A 24,889-nucleotide genomic window follows, 5' to 3' on the forward strand; every position below is an offset into this window, starting at 1 on the left:
CTAAGGATACAAAGATATTAATTTGAATTTTTTTTTCTGGCCAAAAACTTTTGCTTTTGTAAAGGAACAGAAAACTGTTCAGGTGAGATTTATAGCTCTTTCTCTTCCTCTGATTTAATATCAGATTGTCACACACATACAGAGTAAGTTGTGTTGCACGTATCTGATCTCAGTTCAGGAAAATGCATCTTTCCACTTTTGTTTCCATATTTAATTTTTTTTTCTCCTAAAATGATAACATTCACTAGGTTATTATAATTAGGATTTCCATTTCTTTTAATGAGACAATGTGAATTGTTTTAAAACCTTAGCAAGTTTGTTTCCTTCTATTTGTTGTTGCTAAAACAAATAAACCCCATAAAACAAAAAACCCCATCTCTCCAACACCCTCATTTTTTCCACTGCTGTCACTTTTTGACTTCATCGCATTTGCTAGACACCTTGGATGATATAAAGTAGCATATTTGCAGTCCATTGGACTACTACATGAATATATCAACTAAAGAGCAGGCCAAGATGATTTTAATAGAGTTTCTGTGGCCCCTGCCTCTCACAGAGTCCAAGCTTAGATAAGTTTTTTTCTTTCTTGGAACTCTGTCAATAGAAACTTTCCCTTGGCTTTGTGACTTAGAGTGGTTTCTAAGTGAACCTGAGTCCAATAAATGTGAATATGTGAAGCTTTTTGCACTCATGAAGTAGTTTGGCTTTTCTGATTAGAAGACTTGGTGTGGTGTCAAGTGAAGGTCTGGCACGTTTCCCAGCAGAGTGGCTTGAGAAGGACTGCAGGGGATGCTGAACAGACAAGGCACAGGCGTGATGGTCTCTCTTGCTCCCTGGGATAGCTGGCAGCCCAAAGGACCAGGTAGCTATGCTGGAAGCAGAAACAGGTGTTGGAAAAACAATGAACTCACTATCCAGCATGTGAGATGTACTTTGATGTGTGCTCCAGCTGTGCCACAACATATTTTTCCGTCTCTTCTCTGCTGTTTTGAGAATGCACTCCATTGCTAAGTCACATAATATAACCTTGGAGAAGAAAAATCCTTTGGGTTAAGGCATTTGAATAAGAGAATTAATCTGATTTGAAAATCCTGTCCTTCTGAGGGTCTACTTTTGTCATTTACTTAGTTTAGAAGATGAATATGGCAAAATATATTATTTATTAAAGTTGATATAGGCACTAGGCTGTGGCTTCCTTTACTCACACACTCATACATTAAAATTAATAGAAAAGAAGCTTCTAGCAGTTTAAACAGAATTTGCCTATATGACAGTAGGAGTAGGAGTCTTTTCTTATTTTTGTAAATTATTTAGCACTGATAGAAATATTTTAAACATCAAAATTGTGTATCGTCTTTTTTTTCTTGCTTCCTTGTTAGCATTTTGAGCACAATTGTAATTTCAAGTCCAATTGGTATTTCCTTAGAGAAGCCAGAATGTCTTTCTTGCAGCATCATAAAATCTATAATGGCTTTGAGTTTATTTTGCCAATACTGATTACAGTTGCTAATTGTTACTGCCAGAGAGGCGAAAACCTAGGCACTATAATCAGTGTATAGATGGAGTGAATTCTGGAGTTTTAATGTAGGCACCAGGTTTTTGGGTCTAGATTAAACAAAACTTGAGTAAAAGTGTTGGAAATTGTGTTGATAAATATACAGATGTGTGCTGGTCTCGTACATGGAAGTTTGTGTCTGCCATATGTTGATGAGAGGTTTGCCTCCTTTGCACTGAAGGAAAGTTAGAACTGTGTTACAGTCCACCAGTGACTACTTCTACTACAAGTGAAAGATGTGTTTGGGAATTCAGTTTTCTTTACTTTGAACTTTTTCAGCCCTCAAATATCTGCTAAACTGTTCACCCAATTTTTTTCCATTCCTCCTTAGTGTGAGACATCATGTTCTGCTAGAGAACGTGGTAACAATGTGCTGCAAAACCAGTGTAGAAGTCTAAGACTCAGTTGGTGAGTGTTACTGAAACCAGATGACTTGTTCCATAGCCTTGTGTCACAATTTAGGAGTTTGTCCTGTATTCTCTAAATATAAATATAGATACCTACATTTATAGGTTAAATTCTTAAGTAGTTCAAGTAGTGACCAACCACCTGTTTAAAATTCACCAAAGTGAATTTTAAAACTGTGATTGTCACAAATAGCAAGACAAAGTGACAAAAAAAAATAGCTTTTAGCTCTTAAGGCCTTTTTTCTGCCTTGGAATGGCACAGATCAGGTGTGGGTCACACAGGGCACTGTAGTCAGATTGTGTTCAAACAATAGCATGAGTTGATTTGGCCAGGACCTTCTAAACACACTGTAATTCACAGACCTCTTATGCTTCCCCAAGAGTCAGTGAAGTTTATCTGCGTTCTGTCAAATGCCTACAAAGCATCTAGGCAGTATGCAGGGTTCTTAGCCCTGCTTTCTAAATTCATACAATAAAATGAAATCTTCCACAGCAAACTGACCTCAGACATGGAGTCTGGTAAGACACAGTAGCACCCTATACGAGAGACAGCCTGGGATTCACGTTGCCCTCCCCTCATGTTACCCTACTGCTGCTGCAGCTGCTTGTCAGAGAGGAAAGGTGGAAGTAGGCCAAAGTTGGCTTGAGCTGCAACACGTGGAGAATCCCAAGCAGGCTGCAATAAACTTAATTTGGAATGGTTCAAATGTTTTCATAAAAAGGTGCAGGACAGATGAGTGGGGATAAAATAGTGTGGAATGGATAGAGAAGGTTTAGGTTCAAGATTCAGAATAGATTGTATATCTCATATGAGTGCCAACAGAATCTTTGAATCACTTTGCAACCATTGCTGTAGTGGCTTAGGGAAAAGTTAAACATTACTGGTTTCAGTGAAACATTTTTTTATTAATCCGGGACTATTCTCAGTAGAGAAATAACTCAGTATGAATCAAGATGCATATGCCAAATTTCCTACAGCAGAGAAAATGTATTGTGATGGAAATGTCAATGCCTTCTGTGCAGATCATCACACATCCCATATCCAGAAATGAATGCAGGTACCATTTCTTTGAAGTTATGAATGTATGTGGTGTTGCTCGTGTGTTTATACAGTATTTATTGGGGGACCAAAGGCAGGATAATAAAGGAAAGCGGATGGATGAAGTTCCAAGATATTAATAAGGCATTAATATTAAACTTCCTCTAAAAGACCTGTGGTTACCAAGTCCTGGTTTACGTTAGTGCCTGTATTTTACAGAGTCTGTAATGTCTGTCATTGCAGCCCGAGTGACACATCTGTGATACCATTTTAGATGTGAGCAAAGGCATGAACTTATAGTTCCAAAAGTAACCAGTCTGTTGGATACAAGTGCTGAGAGATAAGAACTCAATTTTTGTAAGTTCTTCTAGCTCAATATAGTAACCCACATATCATTTAGTTGATATATGCTGAAGATAGCCTGAATTTCTCCTCAATTTCAAGTGGCTGAATGATGAGAGCTAAGTGTCCTTCAGGAATCATTCACATGGCTAAAGACACAGAATAGGAAGTTGCCTGATACAACTTAGTAGGAGACACCTGACACGTGGGTTTGGTGGATTTAGAATGTCTGACTTTAAAGCTCAATGATTTCAAGTCCACAATCGTTTTCATTACATTTAATTATTTTCTTTTTTGCTAGCAAGTCAAAATACATATAGCTAATGCATGTATTTGAAACTCAATACAGCATTTAACTGACTGAAATACTGTTGCATTTTTGATGCCCTTCATTGATTCTTTGTTTCACAGAGATTCACAGTGAGGAAAAAGTGTTTCAAATTAATCTTAACAAGAAAGAGGTTTTGGTTTTTCATCTTCCTTCTCTGACAGAATACAGAAACTGTTGTACTTTGGGTTGGTTTAGTTAGGGATTTTAATAAATGTTAGTTAGATTGGTTCACTATACCCCTATTTTCCCCTCACAATGGTTTGCTCCAAGCAGTCTACCACGGGAGCTCTCACATGTCAATCTTGTAACCACTCCCTGCTTCTTCAGAGAAAGTTCTGTATCAATCACCCCACCTGTGCATTCCCATTTGTCCCAGAACACTGTACCCTCCTCTGTTATGTACCCATAGGTTGTTATGTTCTGTGTCACTCCCCTGTTGTCTGTCCCCATTAGGGTGAGGGGGTTTTCCACCTCTGTCTGCCCGCCCCCTATTTAATCTAATGCAAGTTTTTGTTCAGGGACATTTTGCCTTGCGCAGCGCTGGGAACGGCCGCGCAGACCACCGCTGCAACCACGTGGGAAATAAAAGTCCTCGCCGGCAAAGTGTGCCTCTCTCGTCCCTTTGTTGCCTCTCAGCGTGAAGCTACCAAAGCTGCTAACCCATGCTGGGACACTCCACAACCCTGGAGTGCCCGTCCACGTGGCAGCTACAGTCTCTGCAAGGGCAGCTCAAGCTGGGCTTTCCTGCTGCCTGAGGCCGTAGTGGCTAAAAGCCACGAAACAGTAATAAAATTAATGCATCATATATGAAAGTTGTAAATAAGAGCAGCCTTTATTTTCAGCTCCTTTATGTGACTTTCCCAACAACAGTACAGGGCCATAAGATTTAGCTGAATTATTTTATCGCTCAGCTTGTTAGAAACACCCACTCCACAAGTTCTGTGTCAAAATGATTTTGAAGTATCAGGTAGAGTTAGTCCTTATCCAGAACTAGTCAATGGCTTTGATAATGATTTGGATTAAAGAATAATAAGGGATTAATGTTTTCAGAAAATCAGAAGGTGAAATGGTTTTCTAGCACTTTTGAAAATACAATTTCGATTGAGTATGATCTTGACTGGAGCAGTGGCCTAAAGTAATAGTACAGAGTTGGGTAATGACAGAGAAAGCATGACAGCATGTGGAAGTTCTGCAGAAAAAAACCCTAAACAAACAAACAAGGCACAAAAAAAAAAAAAGAGGTGAGAATAGTACTCAGTCACAAGCTTAAATATGGATCAGCAACATCATAGTGCACTGACAGTCTTACGTGGTGATGTACAAGCAAGAATGGCATATATTGTTCGAATCAAAGAGATTCTTCCAACCTATTCACTGCTACTACAGCCTCAGGAGGAATATTATGTCCAGTTTTCAACAGCAAACATTAAAGATTTCGATAACAGAGACACAGAGACCTGTGAGCCAAGCAACAGAAATTTAGAAAATACAACTAAAGACGTATTGAAATACCTCTATCGTTCACTGAAGAGGAAACTCAGACCAATATTAAAATGCATCTGAGGTGGAGAAGAAAATGTAGGTAACAAAATACTTTTTATCCTGTATGGTTGAATAATTTTCAAGGGTTGCTCTGGAATATGAACCCAAAGGTGGAAAATGTAGCGATGAGTTCAAGGGTTTAAAGCTTCTGCATATGTAAGAAGAAAATCTGTATGAGAGGATATCAGAGCATGGGAATAGTTTTCCCGAGGAAGTTTTGGTATCTTCATTACTGGATGTTTTCAAAAATAACTTACACAACAATTCCTGAAATGGTTTAGGCTGTTCCTAACCTCTTTCTAGAACCAGCTGGATTCAATGAGCTTTATGTGATTTGAATGCTATGTTTAATATTGAATGTTGATACTAGCTGCAGTTGCTCAACTGTTGCTTTCTGTCTACCCCAAATTAGCAGAGCCTCTTCTGTGCTTCTCTCTTCTCTGACTTAATTTTTTCCCCTTTACACCTTTCTCCATTTTATAAACAAAATAAATGAAGAAGAAAAAAAAAGAGAAGGATTCAAGGTGTTGTAATATGTTCTATTTCTTCAATATTTTGTCATAAATAGGATGAAATACGGAGGGCAGAAAAGGCTTTTCTTTGTAATCTTCTGACACTAGTCTTCTTTCTAGTGTACCTGTGGTTTCCAGTGATCCCATAGCCCCTATGTTAATATTATTTTTCCATCAGCTTGATTGAGGCATAGTATCGTCTCCAGCAACAGTAACAGATTGCACAACATGAGTATTGTATAGCAGCTGATAATGCTGTGGAAATTGTTTCAGGGAGCTGGTGCAGTACAATGCTTTTGTATATACACTGTATCTTTTTTTGCAAGCAAATTTCAAAAGACCATGTTTTGACAGAATTGTGTGCAAATAATGTGTGTCTTGTTTTTCCCTTCCTTCCCCCCACTTTTAGCTGGCTGTGAGGTGGTTGGAACACAACTGCCGCTACCAGTATCTGGATGAACTTCTCCAGTATGTCCGCTTTGGCCTTATGGATGTGGATACACTGCATACTGTAGCTCTTACTCATCCTCTTGTCCAAGCCAGTGAAACTGCGACAGCGCTCATTAATGAGGCCTTGGCTTACCACCAGAGCGTCTATGCACAGCCAGTTTGGCAAACTGCAAGGACAAAGCCTCGCTTCCAGTCAGACACTCTTTATATTATTGGTGGGAAGAAACGAGAAGTCTGTAAAGTGAAGGAATTGCGATACTTCAACCCGGTAGACCAGGAGAACGTTCATATCGCGGGGATCGCTAACTGGAGCGAGCTGGCGCCTATGCCTGTGGGGAGGAGCCACCACTGCGTTGCTGTCATGGGAGACTTTCTTTTTGTAGCTGGTGGAGAGGTAGAGCACTCCACAGGGCGCACGTCTGCCGTGAGAACTGTCTGTCGATATGACCCCCGCACTAACTCCTGGGCCGAGATCGCTCCAATGAAGAACTGCCGGGAACACTTTGTGCTGGGAGCCGTGGATGAGTACCTCTATGCCGTAGGGGGCAGAAACGAATTACGTCAAGTGTTGCCCACAGTCGAACGCTACTGCCCCAAGAAGAACAAGTGGACCTTTGTACAGTCCTTTGATCGGTCCCTCTCATGCCATGCGGGATATGTGGTGGATGGTCTTCTTTGGATATCAGGTAGAAAACGTTTCACACAATTTGAGGTACTAACAAAATACCAAAATACTGTCTTGAATTAAAGTAATAAATCTTTGGTTTATATGTCATGATAACTTTTCTCTGTGTAGAGGACAAAGAACTGAAGCCTCATTAGGAGTATAGGAGCATAATGTATCTTATACGTTATACTCGGTATTTCAGAGATGCTGATATCATATGTGCTATCTCCAGTTGCCATTCATAAATCACAGTGAACTGGAATGATAATGCACTTTTGGAAAAATTTCCAATGATAAATTCTGTGTGCTTCCTAAAAACAAACTAAAAAAGACATCGTTTCTGTAATAGGATCTGGTACTTTTGACAGTCACAGGACCCGAGGGAATGGCCTGAAGTTGTGTCAGGGGAGGCTTAGGTTGGATATCAGGAAAAGGTTCTTCAGCACAGGTTGATTGGGCACTGGAACAGGCTCCCCAGGGAGGTGCTCATAACATCACCCAGACAAAGTTTGGGAAGCATTTGGACAGCGCTTTCGGGCACATGATGTGGTTCCTGAGCCTGTGCAGGGCCTGGAGTTGGATTTGATGATCCTTGTGGGTCCTTTCCAACTCAGAATATTCTATGATTCACTTATTCCTGATGATGAAATGAAAAATTAAGTGCTTGTTAACTTGTGTTGTTCCAGGAGTTGAAGGTAAATGTATTATTTGCTCCCACTTGCTCTTCAGAATATTCAAACAAACTGAGATGACCGTTTTTAGAAATCATCCATGACTCTGTCCATAACAAGTGCACAAGGTTGTCTGGATGTAATCATAGCTTTATGGCACAGATAGATGAATGTATAGACCCTATAATCCTAGAAGAACCTGTCATTTGCAACTGAATCTTTAGTTGTTATGTTCCATTGATGAGGGTGGGAGGATTTAGTTACCTCAGTCCTCATAGTGGGTATTAGTTATTTTGGAATACGGCCAATGCTGTCTGCAGAAGATTTGACAGAAAAATATTCCCCGTTTACTAAGAAGTGTGCCATGGAAGGTTATATAGTTATAATATTTATTAAGGAAGCTAATGAGTAAATGGGGGCAGCCCTTAAGGTAAATGTTCAGTGATTGGCATTTTCACCAGAGATACCCTCTGGGGATTTTAATATGGTCTGGAATGCCTCTGGTGAAAGTATGGAATATGAATGGAAGATTAAGTTAGCTTCTTAGGCCTGTTCTGTGCTTCTCAAAGTGTGTCATTTAGGGTAGCGGATGAACCTTTCTGTCCCTATGGATTAAGTGCCTTATGGGAATGGATTCCCAAGCATTGGCATGGAAATTAGCAGGTATCTCTTTTAATACATATGCACTAAAGTCATGAATGATGACTTTGGCATTAAAAATAGGACAGAACACGGCAAATCACCAAGATCCCTGGCAGGTACTGTGGGTCATTTTCTTTAGCGACCATCATTTAGGGAGTCTTGTAGAGTTTGTGCTGTGTGAATCCTGAGGTGAGACCCAGGTAGAGTAGAGGAACAGGATTTCTGCATTAGGCTGCCAGCTGGGTGTATTCAGAGCATTATTGTGTTTATTCACTACTTTTCCTATTTTATTAGCAGAGAGGGATGTGTGTCTGCAGTGGGCACTTCAAATACATGGATGTTACTATTGCTGTGTCTTGATTGCTGGGTTTTTTTTCCTGTTTTGTGGTTTACATTTGTCAGTATTTATGAAGAATAGGACCTTTTAAAAAATGATGTTACACATTCTCACATGAAATCATTGAATATGCAATAGAAATCCATCAGTGTGGTCTTTCCTCTAGTAAATGAAAAAAGTAATATTTTTTTGTCTTAATCTTGTGGGAAAAAAACTCTAAACAACAAAACAAGACAATCAAAACTCAGAAAGTATTTGATAGCAGTTTTTAAGTCAAACAAGGGGCTGGTTGAAGATTAAATTTAATCTTTACAGATTTGCTAGGAAAGGGGAAATTATCCTAAGGATTAATCATGTGCTTAGTTATGTAGGTGAAATGCATGCCTGTGTATTTTAAATTCCACTTTTGTTTAGAAAATGATGCAGTGTGATACTGTGTTCAAGGATATGCCTCTAATAGAGCTGTAGAATCAGTGGAAGAGGTAAGTGGAAGCTTACTGGATGAATTCTTTAAAACTGGGCAAAACAACAAAAAACATTTTATCAGTATTGTTCCATTTATATTTGAAAGTGCTACCAACAGTGGAATAAGGTAGACATGGCTTTTCAGTTGTATTTTGATAGGTTCTGAGAAAATGCTTAGAAAGTTTTGAGTTTCTCAATTATGACAGGTTATTATGAAGTATGAGAGCGCACTTACTGTGCTATACTTCAGTAGATATCGATCTGAATTTTGTCCTCTCACATTGAAACCTGGTTGTGTATTGAATAAAGTTATTTTGAAAAGAAAATTGGATGGAGATGTAATAGCTATAGCTAGCTTTCTATTATTAATTAATTGCTTAGGACCAGAATGTAGCTCGTGATACATGTACATTTAGGGGCAGGGGAATAGTGCAGAGAGACGTTTTATTGTATCATAGTCACTGCTGGAAAATCCACTGTTCATCATTGAATATAAGATGTTAGCATAAAAGTAATTAGTAATGCAGGAGGGAACCTAATTTTGAAGTATGTGGCCTAAAATTAAGTAATTAAAAAATTAGTCTGAGTTAGAAATGTTTCTGAGCTGTATCCCTGCTGCTTTTTCTGGGAAATACAGGCCATCAGCAAAGAGCTCTCAAAGTCAGTCTGCTGCTACCAGCTGGCAAGGGAACCATGGAAATGTGCCCAGGTTTTTAGTGAGAGAATAAATTAAATAGTGATAATATAAGTTTCTAGCCCTTCTATTTGTGGAGAGCCTCATCAAAGCTTGATCTGCACACTGAACATTTACTTACTCAATGCCTCTGCTACAGCCCCATGCCCTCTTAAAGGCTTTGCTGATCAAAAGCTAACTAGACTTAAGGAATTTCTATTATTATTGGGATTCATTTTTAGCTTTGCTTTGCTGCTCCTTTGGGACAAATATGACAAAGATTCAAAACTAATAGATAATAAAATCATGGCAAAGGCAGCAGGAAAGGAAAATGGACAAAACTGTATGAGTTTTATGCACTGGCAATAGTAGGTGGGTGGCTGGTGTTCAGATGACAGAGCGATTCTTAAGCTGCTACCATCTCTTTGGGGTTTTTAACCTGACAGAAGCAAATTAAAAGAGGGAGCCTTTTGCACACTGGAACTAGTCAGTCCCTCTGCTCAGCAGAAGTGGGTTCAGCCCTTGAGATTTTCAAGCTCCATATTTTCATATTTATGTCATTATTTATTGTTTTTCCCCCACAGTCTTCATTTTATTTTCTTATTTAAAGAAAAACAAAACATGAGAATTTATTAAAATAATGTTCCTCCTAGCAGCTAGTCTGGGCAATGTTTTGGATTTGTGCTGGAAACAGTCCTGCTAAAACAGGGTTGTTTTTGTTATTGCTGAGCAGTGCTTCTACAGAGAGAAGGTGTTTATTACTTCTCACCCCACCCCACCTGTGAGGAGGCTGGGGATGGGAAAGGGGTTGAGAGGGGACACAGCCAGGACAGCTGACCCCTGCTGACCAAAGCGATATTCCTGATCATGTGGTGTCACGCTCAGCATATAAAGCTGGGGGAAGAAGGAGAAAAGGGTGTTCATAGTGCTGATATTTGACTTCCCAAATCATCATTATGCTTGGTGGATCCCTGCTCTCCTGGAAATGGCTGAACAGCTGCCTGCTCATAGGAAGCAGTGAATTAATTCCATGTTTTGCTTTGCTTGTGTGCGTGGCTTTTGTTTTACCTGTTAAACTCTCTTTATCCCAACCCACAAATTTTCTCAGTTTTACTTTTCCAATTGTTTCCCCATCCCATGCTGGGGGAGTGAATAAGTGGCTGTGTGAGTTGCTGACTTGGGTTAAACCACAACAAATAAGTTCTCTGTACTGACATTGCATTGGGCAGATAGTTTGGAAATTTTATAGAAAGGTGATTCCTCTAGGCCCCAGTTAACATCTGATGCCATGACCAAGTTCACAAACGAATTGTGTGCCACAATGCTTGTAAAGTGAAGTATTTCAGTGAAAGAAGAACTAAGTACACTAAACACTTTGGAGTTCAACATGACTAACAATCACTATCTATAAAAGCGGGGAGATGTTTTCCATAAGTGCGAGGACTTGAACTATGCCCATTTCCCAGCATCCTCTGTGGAGTGCACATGCAAATCTGGAGACCTGCTTTTCTATCCAGTTAACCTTCCTCCACCGGTGTAGGTCTAGTGCCCCTGGGGACATCGAGGGACAGGGAACCTCTGCCAGGCATTCCAGCTCTGAGCCATTCCTGCACCTGCATCTTAGGATAATGACACTTCCCTTTGCCTTAGGTGCTCCAGAGATTAGCACATGAAAAGTCTTGTTTAAAACAAAGTGTTACACTGGTGTTTTGCAGAGGCCCATGTTGTCTGACCTTAAGTGTGTCAGCTAAAATAACATCTTGACATGCACATAGAAACTCAGCTTGGGGGAAGGGGGGTAAACAAGCCATCCTTCTACAGTTGCTTTGTACTAAATATAGGAGATAATTTTTTTTTTTTCAAAATTCAAGATTCATTCTTTTGGTTTTTATACTGTTGTTTTTTTCCCTAATGGTGGAGATTTTGACCAAGGAAATGATGGTGATAACGTATCTTGAAGAATTATTCTGAGTTTGCAAGATTTGGGATGAAAAGTATGATGTTACTATCAGCATGCTGTCGTGAAGTAAATAATTTTTTCTCAGGAAAAGTCTATAAAATTACCTTATAAAAAATAGATCTGGAATAATAGGAGTTTACAGAATCTATCCAAATCAAGTTTTACAGTGTGGCTGGCACAGGATTTACTGGGAATGGGAGGTTAACAAGTGCATAAAAATTGCCTTAGTGGCCCAGTCTTAGTCTCTATATGTTCCATATATATGCAGACTTAATTTTTACTGTATTTGAATGAATGATCTCATACCTTTCAGTGATGGACATTATTGGTTTGATGCCATTGATTCTTCTTAGATTGAATGTAAACATCCAGCTTTAATGATTTAAACAAAGCTAGGGCTTGTGCCCCTCTTGTTTGTGGCTCAATTGCATCTGGAGTCAAAGAGCACTAAGCAGAGCTGCTGTTGGCCTCTCCCAGGGGACTCCTTACCTTGAGAGAACATGCTCCAGCTCAGCTGTCCTCACTGCACCTGGGCTGGCTGCAGTAAGAGGCAGCAGGTTTACTTTGCATGTTGAGGAGGAATTATCTTGTGTTTAACACCCAGACACCTAAGAGAGGAGCGATTTCTGTTTTAAAATAGCAGAGCACCTTAGGGTACATGTCGTGGGTTTCTATATATTCCCTGGATTTGCTGGAAGGAGCACACATGGGAGCTCTTTGCCAACGTGTAATTTTACACGTCTCCCAGTGAACTCGGATTGCTGTGCACAGCCTCGCGCTTGGGGACTGCGGGGATGGTTGTGATATTTTCTGGGGGATTTGGATTGGATCAGATTTCTCAAGTCATATGGGGCCTTGCTAGGCCACGTTATAAATATGGCTTATAAATTGTCATTGAGGAAATTGTTGAATCTACTGCCTCCTACCCTTCTCTTTTTAGAAGTGCGTCTTGAAGGTGTTTCTCAGTGTGGTTTGTGGATTGTTTGGGAGGACTGTAATAAAACAAAATGTGTATCAAGTGTGGGAAAGGGATGGACAAAGTATGTTTTGGTATCTTTGAGCAATTTCCCCATGTAGAGGGGCACTGTTGCATGAACTGGGAATTTACAGGTCTTGGAAGGCTTAAAAAGCAACACTTGCAGCCTACAAGGGAGTGAGCAACAGTTATTGTGGCAGTGTAAAAACATTGTGAGTCCATGGGTTGGATGATGGCCTTTCCATGAGGGTGTGCTCCTGTCTGTAAGAACAAGAAAGACAGTCTTGTCCTGAGGATGCTCCTTGCCTCCCAGGAACTGGAGTCCTCAAAGCAAGCTGCTTATATAAAGTGGTGTAATCATCACTCTGTTTATAAAAACAGCAAATGCTGACCAAACTGTAAATTTTCTGTCATTTAACCAGGCAGACTTTTTTTCTCTTTCTCAAACTGTTAGGTTACTACCACATTAGCTGTTATTGCTTGACATCAAATTTAATAGCATAGTTTGTGTTTTTAATTGCTTTCTCTCATTATGATGGCTCTCTATCCTCTCCTTTCCTCACAGAAAACACAACAGAGAAGTGTAAGAAATTCTCTCAGAACTACCCCATTTATTTTCTGAGAAAGTATGTATTATTTTTAGTATAATTTAAACTCTTCTTCCCCTTCTTTTCTTATTTTTAAGAGACATGTTGATGCTCTTTTGCCCTTTCCCAGCTGTCTGTAGTATTTTAAAAAATAGTTCAAGAGGACATTGCAGACTTGTTAAATCTGAATTTTGGCAGAAAATTTTAAACTTTTGCTATAGCACTTCAAAGTTAGAAGGAACTAGAGTTTGAAAATTGATGCAGATATAAGATGGCATATTTAATGACAGATGTATCTATAGAAACCTGTTAAGATGCAGATTATCCCCCTGGGGAGGGGAGATCAAAACTGCCAATCTATAAAATATACTTGTTAGGGGAAGGCATGGAATCTATCTCTGCAAGCACTTTGATTGCAGGGGACAGTGTAGCAGCATGTGGCATCATAACCTAAGAGCAGACAAATCAGCTTGATGACTTTCAAAGCCAAGAATACTGCTGGAGGCAAGGGTACTCCAGTCTAGAAGAAATTAAAACATATAGAGACTGTTATTAATTCCAGATCTATTTTTGTGTAGTCAAATCTGTATGCAAATCCTTAGCATCTCATTTTGGCAGATTAATCTAAAAGTGAAGAGCGGTATGTGAAGGGAATGTAATGATAAAACACCAGAGATGAGCAATATTGCAGGGGAAAAGATGTAAGCTGTGTACTTGATGTGAGGGGCCCTTTGTGAAGAGAAGGAAATAATTTTACTTATTTTATTACTTTATGAGGTAACAACACTCTTCTTTCTCTTTTTCCTTCACATCTTTCCCCCCAAATTAAGGCGTCCTTTCAGAATGGAAACATATGACCCAAAATTGTGTTTCAAATGTGTCTCCTGTAGTTTAACATTCTGGAGGTAGTAATCCAAATAACTATGATTTTTATTTTTCAAAATTCTAATCTGATGTCTCATTTTAGACACTGTGCTGGGAGTGAAAATAAATGTATGTTAAAAAAATCCAATTACAAACCAGATATTAGAAAAGATTGTTTTGTGTATCTGGCTGATGACCACTAGGAATGTGAAGGCTGCACAACAGTGTAGAGACAAATAACAGATTGTAAGAACAGACATAGGAGTAGTCTTTGATTTCCAATGCCTGTTCTTGTGTGTGCATTTCACATGTGCTGTGATGGGCAGGGTGTGGCATAGTGTGATGGAAACAGTTTGGAGAGACTGCTCTCATCCCAGCTATGTCTTAGCCTGTGAGCATCTCTGAGCTGGGAGTTTGGGCTGCCGTCCCTCTGGAGGTGCCCAGCACAGGCTGCTGCTTGCAGAGATGAACCCAAGTAACAGCATCATTTCTCCTTGCTGCTGCAGTTGAAGAAAAGACTCTAAAATAGATACATATGTAGTCTCTGCTATAGATTCTTGGCCCCATTCAAGTTTTTTTGACTGATCAGAGGATACTTCTGTCAGCAAGTAGCTCAGCCCAGTAGGAGCAGATCAGCAGGTAAAACCTTGGCACAAAGTTCTCTGTGTTTACTCCACGTACACTTCACATTTTTTGCTTTGGGCTAGGTTTGTTCTGGTCTTCTGGCTCAAATGTTCCCAGTTCTCAGACAGTACAAAGCTGAAAGACCACTTATTATTTTGCACTCTTTTGCTCCCATTAGGAACTGGAGTATGGCTGGTGCACATCTGGAGGAGAGCTTCTGGTTAAACTTGAATGCACACTAGTCCCAACCTACAGCCTAAAATGACATGGGGGAGGTGGCAGAGTTGCTTCAAAACCACAATATGGCTCTGAACCAACATGCTACCTTTGACCTAGTTGGAGGCTGGCAAAATGAGAATACACCAGCACAGAGCTTGGGGATAAAAGGGAAAAAACCAACCCAGCAACCTTAGGGAAAATGGGCCATAGCTCAGCAAGCAGGAATTTAAGTCACTGTGCTGCTGTCCTGGCTGAAACAGGGTATGCCCTGACAAAAAGGGAAGCATCCACAAAATGAAATGTAATAAGATTAAAATCCTTCCTCTCACTGCTGCAGATTTTGTCCACTCTTGGTACAGGCCATTAAAACTGTAATATAAATAGTTTGTCAGTATGAGTGTCACTGGTGTGTGGCCACTGACATGCCCTAGTTCTGCCCAGACCTCGTGGCAGGATGAAGGTGAGGCGCAGCTTGCAGACATTATTTCTGATTCCATCTTCCCATGGGCCCAGTGTGGTGACAGAGGGGGACTGGGAACTGTGGCAGTGCTGCAGTGACACCATGTCCCCAGAAGGCTTGAGCACATTCAACATGTTTGCACAGGTAAGATTACAGACTGAAGAAGTTTTCTGTGTTTACTTAGTGAAATTGGCCATTGAAAACACAAGAAGAAAGGGATGTTGAGGCATTAAATGTCTCTTTACTGTGTTGAGGTAAACAGCTGGTTTGCAGCACCTAGTTGGGTCAGAGTCTATTCTGAGCCCTTCTGAGGTGCTTAACACCATGTTTTCCTGATCACTATTGAAAAGAAAATGGTAGGGCTGTTTCTGGTCACTGTGGAGGAACCTTCCTATCTAAGTTTACAACTAAATGAGATGTTTTCTATAATAAAAAGTACAGAATTTCTTTCAAATGTATAGATAAGCACAGTTGCACAGGCTTGAACTGTGCTTTTAACTGGCAGTGGTATCCCCTGTCATGTTTTTGGTAAGGCAGAGCTTCTCTCTGACCTCTTCCTTCTCATTGATGCAAGCCCACCTCCTCCTCTTTTAAACCCTGTCACACACTGTATTTTCCATGGAACACAAACGGTTTTATCTTTGTGTCTTGATGAACGTTGAATGCACAGTTATGTATAAAGAGATCAATTTTGTACTCATTTTTGGCCCATATAATTAGTTCTAAAAAGGAAGTGTATGGGGGCTGTTTATTGATGCTGTTCTGTGTTTCTGTATATTTGACAAATGGGGCTCCTTTTTTCCCTTGTAACCAGATTAAGAAGTGCAGTGGAATGTAAGCAGAAATGGTGGCATGCAATGTAATTTTTATCTGCAGATGAACTCTAGAATTGGTTATTTTGCTGTACCTGATCTTGGTCCTGGCTTTGCCTATATGAAAAAATTTAACCTGTATGAACTCTTTTACAGGAGGAGTAACAAATACTGCACAATATCAAAATAGACTCATGGTTTATGATCCTAAGCAGGTGAGTAGCTGTGTTACATATGTTCTGTTTTGCTTCAAACAGATCTCTTTACAAATACATACAAAGATTTTGTAAGGCTAAAAGTGCTGACCATTTGAATTAGTGGTGTTTTAAATTCACTTTGTACTGATGTGTGAGTTTACCAGAGTGATGGAGACCCTGACAACTTATTATGTCTTTTAAGCCTGTAGGAATTATAAACATCCTAGATTAAATACAGAAATGTGCTTTAAATCTTTAAATTTAAATCCCCTGTATTTATCAGTATTTATTTTACTTTCCTTTCTTTCCTTTTTTTTTTTTTTTTTTTTTTTTTTGTAATCCAGCAGCCCTGGGCAATGTGTTCTCAAAGCTGGTGTTCCAAAACCACTCCTTGTCATTGGCATTTCTGTTTTGAATTGCATATATGGGCATTTTTGTTTCCTGAATACTTTGAGAACTGTACTACCTGGCCATGGCTTACTCTGCTGACTGCAAGGGTGCCTATCATTTCATTACCCAAGCACCTAAAATATCTTTTAGGGATTATTTCATACATAATGTATGTGTTTTGATTAGGTTAGCACAGCTCAGTAACCATTTCAGAGGGTTAGGGCATGGTTATGCCCTCTTGCTTGTATTAGGAATTAAAAGTCCTAAGCTTGCAATCAGGGTTACATAGCCTGATTTACACCCATGTGGAAGAGTATTGACTTTTCTGATTGTAGGATAGGGGCTTTGATTGCTGTATTTGGAACAAAATTATGCGAGGAGATACTTCTATGTGGTTCCCACTGACTATTTAAAGCATAGCACATACAGGGCCTGAAGCAGAAAGCAGGAGATGACGCACCTGCCTCGTTCTTTTCGAGGTGCAGTTTTGTCATTGACTACAAATGCTGACTGTCCTAAATCCTAGTAGCAGTTACAGGCAGCAATCTTACTTTGCTTGTGAGGGGGACACACATTGGGATATCCTGTCTCTATTGTGTACCTTTCACTTGGGATTCTTCACTTACTGATGTGAAAGTTGCACCCCAAATTACCGGTGCTTGGGCTGCCTCAGAGTGCCCTGCTGACGGCGAGGAACCCAGCCTGGCGCGTGAAGAGTTACGGAGGATTTGTGCACTTGCATTCTTCAAACAACGTCTGCTTCGTGTTTGTACACACAGGCTCTTTTTAAAAATTCTGCTGGCATATTGTTTACAGTGGGTACTGGAAACCATCACATCTGCTTGCATCTCACACGGAATCTCAATAGCTCCATCACGGAGCCCCAGCGCCTGCTCCTGCGCGAGGCCTTTGTGGCGAGTCGATAATGCCTGCCATCTGCCACCGAGCACACAGCTACCTGCCAGCAAGCCGGCTGCGCTGACCTCTGCTTCCCCACCACTGATTAGTATTCACACACTGCCTTATTAGAAATGACCCTGCCAGGCCCCTCTGTTTCGCTGCCTTTGCAGTGCTTTGAGGCTCACCTGGCAGGCACTGCAGTGGAGGAAGCTAAAGATATAATCAGGGGATGCAGGCAGGCTTTGCAAAGCAGATGGTGTCTATAGTCTGGTGTTAAGAGACTGGACTACTAATGCAAACATTAATGCCTAATATTCAACTATTACACATTGAGATGTATAGCTATATGTTGTGAAAGTTAAAAGGCAGAAGGCTTAGAGACTCTGGAGTTGCTGCACATGTATCACAAAAAATTTCCTCACAGATTTTTAACTTCCTCCATTTAAATTAATCTTATCCCTTGCTAGGTTGTTTGATTTGGTAGGCATAGCAGAAGCAATTGTTTTCTCAGGTATAAAATACTTTGCTTTAATCCCTTGTCTTCCATGTCTTCCTGCCTCTCCCCTAAACAGGTAAAATTCTTGAATATTGTTAATGAGTAAGAAAAATATGCAAAGGGTTGGAACTTTAAGTTGCCACAAATAAAGGGTTGACATTAAACCAAATGAATCATTTGAGAAGATTCTTTAGGAAATTATTTTTCCTGTTGCTTTATTCCCCAAGGATAAGATCAAATAAGCTTCTGAATAACAAAAGGCAGAAGAATTTCTCTTCTCACATAACAGAGCTCATTGGTACAGATAATTTTAGCACTGTATACAAAGGAGACATTTAATAGTCTGGTTTAAGGAGAATTTGCTACTGAGTTATAAAGGGAAAAAAAGACCTTTGAAACCTGATGAGCTAGACAGAAAAAATAGAGCAAGAAATGCCATTAAATTAATGAACTTAAATGTGAGAACTATAAAACCATGTGTTGAAAGTCCACTGTCCTTATTCAGTGTTACAACCAACACACATGTCTAGCATATGACCAGAACCAGTATATGCACTTGTGATTCCTGACCAAGGGTAAGAAGAAACCAGTACTGTGCTGCTGTTCATTGCACTACCACTGTAGGTGTGCCTTTGCGCAGTGCTTAGACAAGCTCTTTCTCTTTCCAGAATAAGTGGTTAAGCCGTAGCCCGATGCTGCAGAGGAGAGTGTATCACTCCATGGCTGCCGTCCAAAGGAAGCTGTACGTGTTAGGTGGGAACGACCTCGACTACAACAACGATCGGATCCTGGTCCGTCACATCGACTCCTACAGCATAGACGCCGACCAGTGGACCCGTTGCAGCTTCAACATGCTGACAGGTGAGCATTGTACAAAAGGGGAGCTCACTACTGTTGAACTGAAACATCTTTTCCCTTTAGATGCCTTTAGTATGTGGAACTCCATGACTTTGCGACAAGTGCTTCCAATTTAGGGACCACTGTTAGCCAAGAAGACACTTTTCATTACAGTTCTGGCATTCAGTGGTCTACAAAACATTTGTTTTCGTACATTGTACATTATATTTTGAAGAAGGTGCAGATAAATTTCATTTAATTAAGCAGTCAAAAATAATTTGTCATAATATTACACGTACTGTTTTTTCATTCTCCAAAAGCTCGCCTGTGGTATTGGTTTAGCTCCCTGTGTGAGTGTACAAGAGACTGATGTGTCTTTACCATGTAGCATCGTTTTGTAGTGGTTTCTGCTGGCATTATAGGGCAAAGCTTTCACTGAAATCTGTTAACTCTTGCTTATTTCTAAATAGTATCTTCTTAATAAATTACCCAAAAGGACATGTCCTTGTTGGAATTCCATCAAGTCAGAAATTAATTGAGCACTTAGTTAACTACAGGATCTGTAAAGTTCTTCTTGATGTATTAGGAAGTACTGTTACAGCTGGAACTTGGAAAACACTGCAGCTCACTGTACCTGCCACCCAGTCCACCAAAGTTCACCTCAACCTGATACAATTCCCAGATGTAGTATCCCCTTGAATCCCAGGGAGAGACACAGAATTGTAGAATGGTTTGGTTGGAAGGCACCTTAAAGATCATCTAGTTCCCACCCCCTGCCATGGGTAGGGACACCTCTCATTAGACCCATGTTGCTCAAAGCTCCATCCAGCCTTGAGCACTTTCTGGGATTGGGCATCCACAACTTCTCTGGGCAGCCTCACCACCCTCACAGTAAGGACTTTCTTCCTAATACCTAATCTAAACCTAGTCACTTCCAGCTTGAAGCCAATCCCCCTTGTCCTGTCACTACATGCCCTTTTAAAAGTCCCTCTCCAGCTTTCTGGTAGGCTCTCTGCTGGTAGTGGAAGGCCACAATTAGGTCACACTGAAGCGTTCTCTTCTTCAGGCTGAACAGACCCCAGTCCTATCAGTCTTTCATCCTTGGAGAGGTGCTCCATCTCGCTAATCAACTTGGTGGCCTCCTCTGGACTTGCTCCAACAGGTCCCTATCCTTCCTGTAGTGAGGTCCCCAGAGCTGGGAACAGCACTCCAGGTGGGGTCTCACCAGAGTGGAGCAGAGGGGCAGAATCACCTCCCTGAACCTGCTGGCCACACTTCCAGACAGGCATGTGACACATTCTTAGAGAAGCACCAACGGTAGGGTTGCTTGGTTTCCAAGTCAGGCCATCAGAATACTTGCTGGACACTAGGGAGAGAGGCATAGATTAAAAAGGAATTGCACATGGTCAAACAGAACAAGTTTTTCATGTGTCTTCTGCTCACTAGTTAATTATTTTATTATGTGGAGGAACTGACAGCCTTTGAGAAGGATGTCATCTGATTTGCAACTGCAAAACCCTGGCACTGCAGGTGCCCTTCTCATTCTGGAGCTGAATGCTCCCACTGAATGCTGTGAGGCAGCCTCCTCTCCACTGCCTCCAGGTTGTTTCCACAACCTGAGCCTTAAGAAGCTACCTAAGCTTTTCTTTCTGTCAGTACAACTAGCAGTAAATATGCCTGGTGAACTGCGTAGTGCAGATTTTTTTTGAGGCCATATTTTTCCTTCAAAACTTCCAAACTTGTTGGGAGACCGTTGCTATGGGGATGAACTTGCACAGCAGCTCCTGTGATTTTCACCGTACTTGTACCTGGAGGAACAGAGCTGAACAGGTGTGGGCAGCACGGGAGGGGCACTCAGCGCTCTCAGCCTCTGTTTGGTTATTCGTGTCTTAGGTGGCTGAGAGGCAGGTGGGGACCGTGTCTGTCATCTGAGACACATGGGAGGAGGGAGCGGATGGTCCCCTGCACAGCCACATTAAGGCTCATCAGGGCAGCACCAGGCAGGGCTCCTGCAGAGAGCAAGGAACTGCCCCCCCATGCCTCACCTTCACTCCGACACGTTGGGAATTCTGAAACAGTCAAGTCACTGCCAGGAGTGTTTGCATCCCAACACAGAACTCCAGCATTCGGTGTTAAAAGGGTTAATTAAACACTGAAAGTGGTTTCTTTTTACTTCTTTGCTTTAGGTCAAAATGAGTCTGGAGTTGCTGTTCACAATGGTAGAATATATTTAGTTGGTGGCTATTCGATTTGGACAAATGAGCCTTTGGCATGTATCCAGGTGAGTGATTTAGGTTTCCCTTAAAGTCTTTTCCAATAATCTTGCAAGTATAAGTTTTGCACTGTTGTTATTAAAAAAGGAAAATACATGTGAAAAGGAGAGATTAAGGGTATTTCTTATGCAGCCACTGAACCTGCATAAACAGAGAAGAAATACTGTAGAAATTACAAGTATTTCCAGATGAGCCAATAGATGCAATTCCTCTAAGATATACCAGTAAACCAGGGGTGAATTGTCTTTCCTTTGGCAAGGTTTGGATAAAATAATGTGTATATATTCACTGGTTACACAATCGAGTTCAAAATTAAAAGGGCTGCAGAAATGGATGATGGGGCTAAGAATTTTTCAGCCCATATTGGGATTTTTCTTTTCTTTCCAATTTGTGTTTCTGAAGGGCAGCCAGAGTTAATGAGTTGTTCATTGACCAAGTGCAGTCAGCCTGCTACCCGCCCTACTGCTTATTGCTTTAAAGATTCAGTGGAAGATTTTTGATCCCTGCCCTAGGCAATAGGTTGTCCAACAAACTCTTCTGCTTTCCCATCTTTTATAAAAGCAGCTCACCCACAGATCCATGGCTTTCAGGTATTTTGGTATAGAAATTAGGAATTCTTATCTTTCTGCATGTTTCTGAGTGAAGCAGTTCTGCATCACAGCCACTGCTTTGTCACCAGCTGGGCAGTTAAAGGCAGAAACTCCTGTTTATATCTCAGTTTCTGCACTTTTGCTGATAAATAACATTTTTATTAGCTTCCAACATTTTGGATTTTAGAATTTCACCTCCAAACTGTCCCATAAGACTAGAAGTTAGGCTTAGCATAAGAAGGGAGTATATTAGGTTGCCAAGCTGCTGGTCTTATACTGAGCACTTAGTAGCATGAATTTGTAAAGATTAAGATAATGCAAGCTAAACAGTTAAAAACATGTTCTGGTCATTAGTATAACTGTGTTTTAGCAAGTTGTTGGACACCATACCAAAAAATTTATTGGAAAAAGTCATTCAGGCTGGCTTGGATATGGCTGACATATAATGCTTAGATGGAGTAATAGCACCGTATAGAGGTAGCAGCTGTGCTCCACCAGTGGGCTCGTTTATAATCAACAGGTACTCTCAGTATTGCACCTGGGTTTTAACACAGCTTAGTGACAAGTAAAAATAATCCTGGGATCTTGCTTTCTTAAATGGACATTTGTCCACATCCCCAGACTGGTCGTGAACTGGCAGCCTGCCTGACACAGTCCCCACATAAAAGGGAAACTAAATATAATGAGTGATTTGGCAGAGCTGTGTGTGCTGTCCCTCCTCAGCTGTTGGCAGTGTGCCTGACTTCAACCAACAAAACTAGCCCTTTTATCTTCCAGCTGGGGAATCCTGAGGTTGCTCTCCCCTTTGGAAGAAAAAATTCCACTTTTTCTTTAAATTTCTTTACTTACTGTAAGTCAGTCCTTTATTTGGCATTCCCATCTTCCATAGAGCTTCTGTGCCCCCTAAATACCTTGGAGCTGACAAATGATTTGTGCTCTGTGCTAACAGGAGCACTTCTGTGCAGAGTAACCCACCTGCATGGCTGCACATTCTTCTGCCAGGAAAGAAGGATCCAATGTCATTGTTTGCTCCCAAGTGCTTGAACACTCAGGTTTTGGGTTGGGTGACGATAATAGCAAATGGATCACCGGATACATAAATGATCTAAAAATTATTTTAAGCTACCTTTTCCGCTGGGATTAATAGTAAATATATGAAGTGGGTGCCAGCAAATCTGTTTCAGCTTTCTTCTGTGATCCCAAAAATATTTTGTATGCTTTGCCATGCAGGTGCTGGATGTTAGCAAGGAGGGGAAGGAAGAGGTATTCTATGGGCCTACGCTCCCCTTCGCTTCCAATGGAATAGCAGCTTGCTTTCTTCCAGCTCCTTATTTCACGTGTCCCAACCTTCAGACTCTGCAAGTGCCTCACCACAGGATCGGCACAATGTGACACATTCCTTGCGCTTCACGGAATTGGAAGTGAAGGAGGAAAACATTAAACCCTGTGTATAGAAGTGTTTCTCTGGGTCAATGAGAAGAATCAATCCACTTGGGCTGCTGCTTTACCATCACACATTTGTCTTAAAGTCAAATCACAGCAGGCAGGAAGGAAGTTCCAAAGCCTGCTGTGCGGCTTCTCTCCTCAGCCTCAGACGTAGAAGCAGATACGTGAGCGCGTTGTGCATTTCTGCCGGTGACCACTTGCTACGTGTCTTCTTCATTTCCTTATGCAACTTTGTCAGCCATCGTGGATGCTCTCAGCTCTTCCTGGGCCGCTGCTCTTTGGAGTCTGCACATTCAGTTGTTCACCAGTGGCGCTTTCAAAGACAATAAAAAAGCTCTGTTTATGTTGACAAAGATGATACAATACTGTGCTAATTATGCAACTTACTCAATACCTTTGGCAAAAAGAATAACAAATGTGTTGACTTCCAATTCTGAACTCCATCGTTTACAGTTTCTCATTTAATAATACTTCATTTGAAATTTAAATACTTCAAAACAGATTAAAACAAAAATAAAAAACAAACAAGCCCTATAGGATATGAGGAACACATAAAAATTGTCTCAGCTGAAAGACAAAGAAAATGAAGCCTCACGGCTAAACTCAAGTCTGAACTGAATGTGTTTGTCTGAGAATCTAAAGATTGTTTGAGATGTCATTTACCAAGGTCTACTACTAAATAAATGTTACCTTCTGTCATATGATCAATTCTTCCTGACAGCTGCAGTTTTTTAATGGTGGAGATCAGCCTCTTTACTGTATAATTAAAATGTGCCATTTACTTAATATTTTTAATATCCAGTTTGCAAGGGGTCACCACATTTACAATTACCAATGAACAGTCTCATTTTGTCCAACATATGGTCCCACAAATCACTGGTCTCCAGAGGCTAAACAGGTGTAGAACAATGTCAATATTTATTTATTTATTCTTTCATTTTTTATAGCCTGTCTCCATTCCACTCTCCAGGCATATGCCAGCTCACAGCAAATACTCTAACCTGGTGTATTTCAGCTTTGCTTGGCTACTGCAGTCCCTATCTCTTATCTCTGTGTTTTATTTATTGAACAAAAACGTCAATGTTTGTAAATATTAACCAAGCATGTAATTAAATCTTTATTTCTGATTTATGGATATTCTGCACTTCTCTGCCTTACCTACTGATCAGCTCCCTGCCACTGTGCTGCCTGAGCAGACCTATCAAATTCCTGCTGATGCTCCTGCTAATGCCACATGTGGAATGTGCTGCAGCAGTAGCCCGTGCCTGCTGGATGGGAACAGGTTTGACTTCATCCAGTGAGCAGTGCTTTCTAATCAAAACTATCTTTTACCTTTTAAGAGTCTGATTACAGGGAGGTAACTTTATTATCATTTATGTCTCCTGCTAGGCAGTGTATTGGTGGAACATCACCTTTCCTTTTCCATACTTATCAGGTTAGAATGTTTTATGGGTCGGGGTTTTTTTGGTTTTTTTTTTTATTTCTCCTTTATTTTTTTTTCCCCTGAGCTTTCTCACCTTCCTTGCCTGGAGCTGAGCTGCAGCTATACAGTCTTTGCCTGGCACACTGGCTCAAGTTGCTAACATCATCTCCCTCTGTGCACCAAGCACGCCTGTATCTAGGCA

The 24,889-nt window shown here is 40.7% G+C and overlaps 1 protein-coding gene across 10 annotated transcripts in view; it reads left to right on the forward strand.

Moving 5' to 3' along the window:
* Positions 1 to 23,972, forward strand: part of KLHL32 (kelch like family member 32) — a 121,651-nt gene extending 97,679 nt beyond the window's left edge. For 6 of the 10 annotated variants that reach the window (XM_068184098.1, XM_068184103.1, XM_068184101.1 and 3 more), the window contains 5 exons: positions 6,138 to 6,864; positions 16,292 to 16,350; positions 18,787 to 18,979; positions 21,142 to 21,236; positions 23,049 to 23,972. In XM_068184098.1, the coding sequence (XP_068040199.1) occupies positions 6,138 to 6,864; positions 16,292 to 16,350; positions 18,787 to 18,979; positions 21,142 to 21,236; positions 23,049 to 23,210 (1,236 nt within the window). In that variant the 3' untranslated portion in view covers positions 23,211 to 23,972. Of the gene's footprint in view, positions 1 to 2,335; positions 2,482 to 5,142; positions 5,257 to 6,137; positions 6,891 to 16,291; positions 16,351 to 18,786; positions 18,980 to 21,141; positions 21,237 to 23,048 lie in introns of those variants that run through there. The other 4 variants (XM_068184105.1, XM_068184106.1, XM_068184108.1 and 1 more) reach the window with 4 other exon arrangements.
* The last annotated feature ends 917 nt before the right edge of the window (positions 23,973 to 24,889 follow it).

This window comes from Anomalospiza imberbis, chromosome 3, assembly GCF_031753505.1.
Source record: "Anomalospiza imberbis isolate Cuckoo-Finch-1a 21T00152 chromosome 3, ASM3175350v1, whole genome shotgun sequence".
Lineage (NCBI taxonomy): Eukaryota > Metazoa > Chordata > Aves > Passeriformes > Viduidae > Anomalospiza > Anomalospiza imberbis.